The following is a 9,213-nucleotide window of genomic DNA, read 5'->3' as shown; positions in this document are numbered from 1 at the left end:
TTATATCCATAACGTAATATTTAATTAAACATAAATGATACTTGTCTGATGTGAGGGCATTTTCTGTTATTCTGTATTTTTATGCCGTCAGCTTCGTCTTCAGCGGTTCAGTTCCTGGGCTATAACGTAGAGCGATATTGGCCTCTCATCGGAAAGGTGACTTCACTCCTGCTGTTTACCTCCGAGACAGATTGGGGACAGTCGTGATGAAAACACAAGATTTGTGTAAAATAAACACCGTACACACTGAGGTTTCAATTTGACTTGGAAACCAGTACTTATTTGAAAAACTATTCCCTAAGGAAACACTTAAGATTGGCACAACAAGAATATTTTTATAAGTTGGTTAAACAAGGTTCTCCAAGCAACTCCCAACTATTATTATGATATTCATTGCTGAACCGCTTTGATATTGTAAGCAGATCTTGGAAAGGAACTTCTTTTTTACTCAACCATGCAAGCTATGAAAGCACTGGCAAATTCATCCCAAATATTTCAAAATCACTTTTGAATGTAAAATAATGCACTTGCATCATGTGAATTAAACGACCGGGAAATGGAGGAGACTGGGCCGCCGATATAAAACGATTCTCTGCAGCTGGATGCATGAATACGGTGCAAAGTGCAGAGGGAAATCTATATTATATACGTATGTAACGTTGGAGATACTTGCGTTACTGCTAAATAAATAAATAACCGATGTACTACAGAATTTCCCAAACAACTTGTCCAGTGAGGCTTTTCTTATCAAATCAAGATAAGATGCTTGAACAAAAAGCCACTTTTCAAAGGTTCTTGCAGAAGCGATAAGATGCCGAAAAGGTATTGTTCTTTGAAAACGTAATGCGGGTTCCTTAAGGTTTTACAATCGTACGATTGCTGCTATTCATCTTATCTACTGGCTATCACACTTGACGTTTGATGGGAAGAATGCTCATTTCATGACATGATGAGATGAAGACATAAGGAAAACATTTTCATTGGCTTCGCACCGGTGACCGATTGTCATCACTGATTAACCAACCATGTGCTTGCTGCAGATAAACGTCCACTCCCCTTTGTCGTGCGACGGACCTCCGTTTATCTTATTGTTAGTGGGTCACAAAAAAAAAAGAAAACAATTGAATGAAACACCACGACTACAACTTATAAATGCAAATCACAAAGTCATTTTCTAAGGGGAAGAAAAATGTTTTTCTTGTTTCCGAGCTCAGGTTGGCAAAGGTGACTTGCACCTTTGGGCCCATTTACTTCTGAATCAGTAAATAAGAATGACACAAGGCAACACAGGAATAGCTAAGTTGATACAGACGTGGAATACAAATGAAATGTATGGCTTCAGGCATACACCCGTAGTGAGGCTATATAAGGATTGACAGCCTCTGTGAATGTGTGTTTTTTTGAATATCAAAATTCGTGCCGCACGATGGTATTCATGCAGCCGCATCGGCTATGTTAGCGTCCACCTGTAGAGCCCATGTGTCTCCAAATAAACCTTCCTCATCAGGAGAACATGAATTATGGGTAATGTAGGCACAAGGAATTGGCAGAAAAGAAAAAAAAAATTATCTGTTCTTTTGGTAGGAATGATTCATTAAGAATCTGATCGGGACTGAGATGTGAAACTCGGAATTTTCTCACATCACCAAATAAATAGAAGGAGACCTGACCACGGAGGGAGGACGGGTCTCCTCTGTCATGTGTATTTGCAATGCAAAGCAGAAGCATTGTGAATGACAGCAACAGACTTTTAATGGGGAACAGCTATTTCAGTAAGTCCTCCAGCATACTTCTTTATCCGCTTTTAAATCAGACTGACGGAAACCACCGCAACGCTCCGCTCCACTCTCCTCTCTAGGGCCTCAACTGGCTCTACTTTTTCTTCTTGATTCACTCTTTTCTTCTCCCTCCCGTGATCTTACCGCTTCTCCTTGTTTTTATTTATATCCACAACCATATCACCTTCGCTGCATCTCGTTAAAGTCTCTCCGTCTTCTCCCTCGTCCCAGTTAATCATCCTTAGTCTCAGTTGGGGTGGAACGTTATTATATTGGCTGCTTTATAATAATACCCATTACGCATCTAACTCCCTGGCTACCTGCTCGGAATCATCCAGAACTGTGAGTGGGTTTCCATCAACGCTTAAGATGCACATGTTCAATTTCAAATTCAAAAAGATACAGCAAGAGGTGAAACTTTGAAATCAGTCAAAAATATGGATTGGGGAGGTGTTTTTGTATCTAATAAAAAAAGCGAATGCAACCAACTGTGATTGAGAAAGACTCCGCAGATACGTCATGACATTCAGGAACGCTTCTATTCAACAAGAGATGAAAAGTAAAATATACAATATTCATAAAATATTTACAAACCATAATTCATACATTGCAGTGAGGAAAAGATTAAAAAAAAAACTTCAATGCCGTATCAGATGGCAAACGGCGACAAAGGGCCGCCGTGAACCAAGAGCGGCAGAAATAAACATTATAAAAGGCTTGACTGATGAGAGGGTTATGATAAGTATGTGGAAGGGCTTCAAAAAAACAGAAACAAAAACAAAAATAAAACACTTAGTGTGTGTGTGTGCGTGCGTGCGTTTGGTAATGTGGGGTGAATTAGCATTTTTTTGATTTTCTGAAAAACAAGCAACATGTTTGAATTTTATCCGCTCTCTATTAATCCTCAACAACAGTAGAAAAACCTGGCAAAAAACCTTTTTCCTACGACTGGGTGACTTTGAAAAGCATTCATACCCCGGCTGTGTCATTAAGTGGAAAATACATGTCCAATGTAAACAAATGGCAGCTGTGTGTGTTCAATTGTGATTCATTAACATGAAGTCTACCCAGTTTTTCAAAACAAAAAAATGGTGCTTACCGAGTACTCTGCCAATATAAAAAACCCTCTGGAAGTCAGTAGGTGTAACCTGCAGGTTCGATGGCTGCTGGTTGGACTGCTCTTACGTTGGAGAGATGATTTGATGAAGGAGAGGGATTTCTTCAGTCGCGCTTAACCTTAATGTCCATGCTTGCACAGCTTCAATTAACCTCACTTCCTTGTTACTGATCACATGTCCATTAACTGACCAATCAGATGTAGAAGTAGCGTGACAATCACAAAGAGAGCTCTACTGAATTATTTCAACTGTTTTTTACTTTTCTAACCCTGCTATAAATATCTAACATGAAAATACATAAATAACAATGAGCAATGTGAATGTGCAAAAAGTAAACTATGACTATTGTAAATTACGTTTCACCCAAAAGAACGAAGATGCATGAATAGATTTCCCATGTAAATCTTTCATTAGCATCTGCTGAGCTATTTTTTTTAACTGGACCAGTATGTTCTTTCCAAAGTTTGACATTTATAGAGAAGAAGATTAAGAACGTCTTTCGTATTTTCAAGTTTGATAGATGCTGTGGGCAGAACAGTCCACTGGAGTGTTCTCGAGTTCTCCAACCTCTGTTCATCAAATACTGGAAGTTACATCAAACTAGAGCATATGGCACAGATTAGCAGCAGATGCGTGAGTGTGAGTGTGTGTGTGTGTGTGTGTGTGTGTGTGCGTGCTTGTGTGTGTATGTAGTGTATAAAAGAGAAAGCAAGTCATGGGTTGCTCATCGGGAAAAAGACCACCTTGTAGTTTGTACTGACTTATAAGTGAAAATTCAACCCCGAAGATTTGTGAACATTTTATCCAGTTTCAAACAAATAGTTCTTGCTTATTTGTGAAATCAACAAAGGGCATAGCAATGAGACAGCCTGTGCTCCATTTTCGCCCACGTTTTCTTGGTTGATCTGCAGCCAAGCCCGATGTCCGTGACGTTTTCCATCAAGTCCAGAACCCCGCCCGCCCCTGGGCCCACGTCTGTCTCAGCAAAGCACTTGCAAACAGGTTGCTTCTTATCATCCAACATCTGCAGGATCAAAATAATTGTTGTGCAGCATACCATTAATCTGTTTCTACCAGACGGTTCCATCTGTGAAGACAACTGTTTTCCAAAGTGCACTGAATACAAGTTGCAGCCTTGTGAAGTCTTTTTTTATTGACATACAAAGCAGACAGGTTGAGAACTTTGACAGGTTGAAAGGCCGTTTTATGTGTTTGCTTTGCAAGCAGCGAGCGAGTTCATCAGCGGGTCATACTACTCCTACTATGGTATACAGATCCCATCCTACTATTCCTCGATTACCACAAAATCCAAAATGCATTCGACCATTTTGCAAATATACATTGAGAAGCAACAGACCAAAGTTTATGTAGCACCGTGCCAACCACTTTTTCTCGGTTTCCTCCGTTTTGCCTTTGGGCATCAATGAATCGGGCATCGATGAAAATGAAATATTACATGACATTACATTACATTACAGTCATTTGGCAGACACTTTTATCCAAAGCGACTTACAAAAAGTGCAATTGAGAAATAATCATGACATCTTTGCACATCTTATTCATGGAATCTAGATGCAAATATGGATTTGGAGTGAATGGACACAGTACAAGTAGCTTGTGTTTCATATTAATGGACAAATGATCCAGCTGTGAAATGTTGACGTGACAGGGATGTTGTGCCAAAACTACTCTGAAACAACTTCTGAAGACATTTATTTTTGTAGTAATTTTGTTGTATATAATTTGTTCACTGTAACCTAATTTTGACCCTTCAGTAGACATGAGACCTGAGTCGACGACAGAGGAACAATGTTGAAGAGCCATGCTATCTCGTCATGGGAAAAGTAGTGAAGACCAGATGGAGGGCAAACATGAGCATTTGTAAGCAGAAGTTGGGTTTCATGCAAAGAAGGAGGACTACAGATGCAGTAATTGCTTTGAGAATGTTGATAGAGAAGCAAAGAGAGAGTCACGGGGAGCTGCACTGTGCCTTCGAAGATCTCGAAAAAGCATGCAACAGGGCGCCAGGAGAGGGAAAAGACAGGAAGTGGAGCTGGAGGCAGCAGAGATGAAGATGTTGAGCTTCTCTTTGGAAGGATCAGAGTCCATCTCAGGGCTAACACATGTTAGATGTTTTTTGGATAAAGTCAGAGAATCCAAACTGAGATTATTTGGACATGAACAGAGGAGGGATAGTGAATACATGTATAGAAGGATGCTGATGTTGGAACTGCTGGACAAGAGGTCTAGAGGAAGACTCAACTCAAGATTTATGGATGGCATGAAAGAGGACAAATTTGAGACAAGAAGATACAGAGAATTAAATAAGCAGAAGTAGAAGTAGAAACCAAAAGTGCTGAATGAATGTTCTTTGAAAAACGCTTCCGCATTATGGACATATACAGTAAGTAAGGTTTCCACTTTGCACCAATGATGTTAATTGGGGTTTTGAAATGGTCAAATGAGTCATTTTCCAATGAACCTTTTGCCCAGGCCCGTCAATGGCAGAACATTATGGGATAGTCCGTGTTTACTCTGCAACTTCAACTGTAGAATGAATCCACAAATTCCAGATAATTCAAACTGAACTTTTCCGGCCACAAGAACGTGACAAGTGGCCACTCCCTGCTCTTATCTCATGTCACAGGAGATGTGGGACAACCTTTCATTCACCCCATAACGAATGGAAATGGTTCAGAAACAATAAGTGCGGTTGTGAATCTTGGAATCTTAACTGGGTTTCCTTCCTTGAAGACGTTTTACCTCTCACCCAAGAGGCTTCTTCAGCTCTCTCCCACCGTAGCTACATTGCGGAAATGAACGACATTGCATAAAGATTCACTATGCACACCCATTACGGTAAACATAAAGGTTAATTTGTTGGAGCGCTAATGGTCATCCAGGATGAAATAATGAGTGTGCCGTTAATGCCTGGCAAATTTTATTTTGTTTCCCTGTCAATCGTGCGTAACGCTAATATTGTCACACAAACAGAAGTGTGATATTCACGTTAATTTGGGATTATGAATGCTTCAGATGTAGTTTTATTTGAAGTCTGTGCAACAGACGGACTTCCCCCACGCTGTGTTTAAATTAGAAATTCCGGTTTCTGGTTCTGTTTATGTTTTTCAGGTCACTGAAACTATAAAATTTATTACCAAAAACCTTGGCCTGTGTGCGATTTCACTTCAATATCAGGCTGGATCTTAAGCATGTTGGATAGTTTGTTTACTCACGCAAACTGTTCAAACACAAATTAGGTCATGGTTTGCATTAGATGTTTTTTTTTTTTTGTTTGCCTTAATGGTTTGATAACGGTTAAAGTACTGTGCCATTTGCATTTGCTGTGATTAGCATGAAACCTTTGATTAAATAAAAGTGAATGTTAAGTAAACCGGAAAAAATATGAACCTCTTTCAGGCAGAGTTTAAATAGGCAGCCTGTTTTTGGGCCATAATGGGTCTAAAATCAAGGCAAAATAGAGGATGGTGAATTTCCACTTTTACAGAGCAACCTTACTTATTTGACTGTTGAGAAATACTTTTATAAGCGAACAATTCAAATTATGCAAATCAGGCTTTGCTGTGAATGGAAAACTGCTTTATTTGCTCTTCAAAAGTAAGTGAAAGAACACATAGCTGATACAGAGCACCACATTTAATTTGTGAAATGTTTTTATTTTTTTAATTTATATTTTTCCTGGCACTGTTTGTGAAAAGCTCACGTAACGTATCACGTAACAATCACATAGAGTTTGCAAAATACACCATATGGAACAAAACATTCAGATTCCTCCCCCTAAATAGATTAAATGCTGGGAGCAGTATGGCATATAGCATATGGCATGTGTTAACACCAGATGTGTACTTTTTTTGTGTGTGTGTGGATGTATGTATGCACGTGTGTGTGCATGCATGTATACACGTGTGTGTGCATGTGTGCATGAGCCTGCCTTGCTGTCTGCATCAGTGTCCCAGCTCCAGCCTGCAAAACAAAGCTTTAGTTTGATAATACTATATAATATAATAATAATAATGAATTGTGAAACTATATCTGTGATAAACAAATAGCAATTTCACATCGTGTGATCATCCGATCTCACGTGCTAAACAGATACACTGAGCTTGATTGATAAAAACGATTATAACATTTGATCAATGAGACAGTTGCTTTTTTGCGACACGATTATATGCGTAACACCCACTGGCTGCTAAAACTGTTTTAATGGGCGGATGTTTTTTTGGGATCAAGAGGCTTCAGTTGCACAGGAAAAGGTTAGTGATAGTATTCAGAGTGAAAACAGGGATTCGAAATTTTATGTAAGAACATTGCGAAAAATGAGCTCATGGCGAGAGTAATATCACGGCTACATTCGATCAGATTCTATAAATGATTATGGAATAAGCCACACCATGTAATTAAGTGTCAGAAATCAGTGTCCGTATCAACCTTGCGCACTCTAATTTCCCATTTCTCACAAACACATCATCACCGGCATTTGTGCGACCGGTAAACCGACAATAAATCACAATTTCATCTTAATCAGACAAGTGCAAAATATTATTTGAAATCAACAGTTCTGTCCATGAAGTAGGAAGAAGGGATGTTATTTTGGAGTTCAGTACCTCGGCCTGTACCGAAACTGAACTTCTCTGTCGGGGTGCATCGTCCCGAAGCCGTATCGCTTCACATCAATTTCAGGTATCTTCTCATCGGGATTCTTCAGTTCAACGTCAAAGTAGGCCAACATGAGGAAAATAAACTGTTTGAGCTCACTGGTGGCAAAGAAACGACCCGGACACATGGAGACCCCGGCACCCCAGGGCATGGTGAAGTACTTCACCTTCTTTCCTCCCTTGTAAAAGTCCGTTTTCCTGCTCCCGTCTGGATTCAGAAAACGATCGTATTTGAAAGCGTATGGGTCCGGGTGAATTTCCGGGTCGATGTGGATGGCGCTGTAAGGAAACACCGCGACTCTGTCTCCCTTCCGAATATGGAAGTAATTTCCGTCCGCCATCTTGATCTGCATATCCTGGAGCGCGGCCCGGGTGAGGAGCGGCGCCGTGCTGAGACGAAGGGTCTCTTCGATGACGCTGTCCAAGATAGCCGTCTTCTTCAGCATCTCCTGCGTGAGGTCGATTAAAGGGCCGCCCCGTTTCACCTCCTGTTTGGACTCCTTAACAATCTCATCCACCTCTCCCCTGACTGCCGCCATAGCATCCGGGTGCTTCATGAGATAGAGGAGCAGCCAGAAAGAAGAGGGGCCGGTGTTGCCCTGAGATGCCCAGAGAAGCAAAAACATGTACCTGCTTATCATGGAGTGGTGCATGTCAACCTCCTCTCTGGCCACCTGGTTGTCCCACACCCAGCGGCTGACATTCTCCTTTGTCTTGATCTTCTTGATTGAAAGAAAATTCCAGAAGTATCGCAGCAGCCTCTGAACTTCCAACCTTTTCTTCGGGGGTAAGACCCCGAACGCCAGGCCGGGGAAGAGTCGGTCGTATTTGCGAAACTCCAGGAACAAGGCTTCTGATTCTTGTCTGTCTTGCTCTCTGGCTTTCTCCGTGTTGGCTTCAGGTGTGGATGGCATCGTGCCGTACAGAGCGAGGTATCCGGCCCTAAAAACAATGTTATAGCAATACATGAAAAGTCCCTCTTCTTTCCAGGTCCTCTGTTCTGCATCCGGGCCGATGTTGTGAAGCATCAGATGCTGCAAATTTGTCATCATGGACTGCGTCATCACTTCCAAGCCGGGACCCATCAGGTGCTTGTTGGCCGCGTGCAGCATTCCCTGCTCATTCTCTGCAGGAAAGTAATCGAAGACTCTGCGCACCAGATGCCTCGCGAACTTGTTGAAGTCCAGTTTTTCTCTGCTCTCCTTGACAAACGAACCGAGAGAAACGGGATCTTGAAGGAAAGTAAAATAAAACCCGCCCAACTGGACTGTAAACACATCACCGTGTTTTTTCCTCATCCTCTCCAGAAATTTAACGGTGTTCCCGCGGAATTCCAAGACATGACCGAGCCAAGGGATGAGACCCTTATCCAGCGGGGGTTCCCCCGGTCGCCTCTGTCGGAAAAACCCCAGAAGGTACAAACCTCCTATTAGCGCGGCAGTAAAACTTAAAAGGATTGGAAGCAGCAGTCCCATGGCTGGTTCTTCTCGCAGCAAAAATCAGGAGTTAAAGGCCCCATCCTGGCTTTTTAAACAGACTTTTGCTCCTCCCATGGCTTCTTGGTCTAGTCACAGATTCCTGGAACCGGAAACAGGATAGTGAGAGCGTCAGATGTTATCAGTTTTCCTGATGTGAGAGGTG

General features: G+C 41.5%; 1 protein-coding gene across 1 annotated transcript; it reads right to left on the bottom strand.

The window, feature by feature from the left end:
• Positions 1–6,474: 6,474 nt before the first annotated feature.
• LOC147214766 (5-beta-cholestane-3-alpha,7-alpha-diol 12-alpha-hydroxylase-like) lies at positions 6,475–9,213 on the bottom strand. Its single transcript, XM_086140555.1, has one exon. It carries the CDS (start codon positions 9,045–9,047, stop codon positions 7,515–7,517), a length of 1,533 nt encoding a protein of 510 aa, XP_085996681.1. The 5' UTR covers positions 9,048–9,213; the 3' UTR covers positions 6,475–7,514.

This window comes from Fistularia commersonii, chromosome 33 (assembly GCF_037954325.1).
Source record: "Fistularia commersonii isolate RoL2024-O1a breed Wild chromosome 33, RoL_Fcom_v1.0, whole genome shotgun sequence".
In the NCBI taxonomy this organism is placed as follows: domain Eukaryota; kingdom Metazoa; phylum Chordata; class Actinopteri; order Syngnathiformes; family Fistulariidae; genus Fistularia; species Fistularia commersonii.
This window is presented reverse-complemented; position numbering and strand designations above follow the sequence as displayed.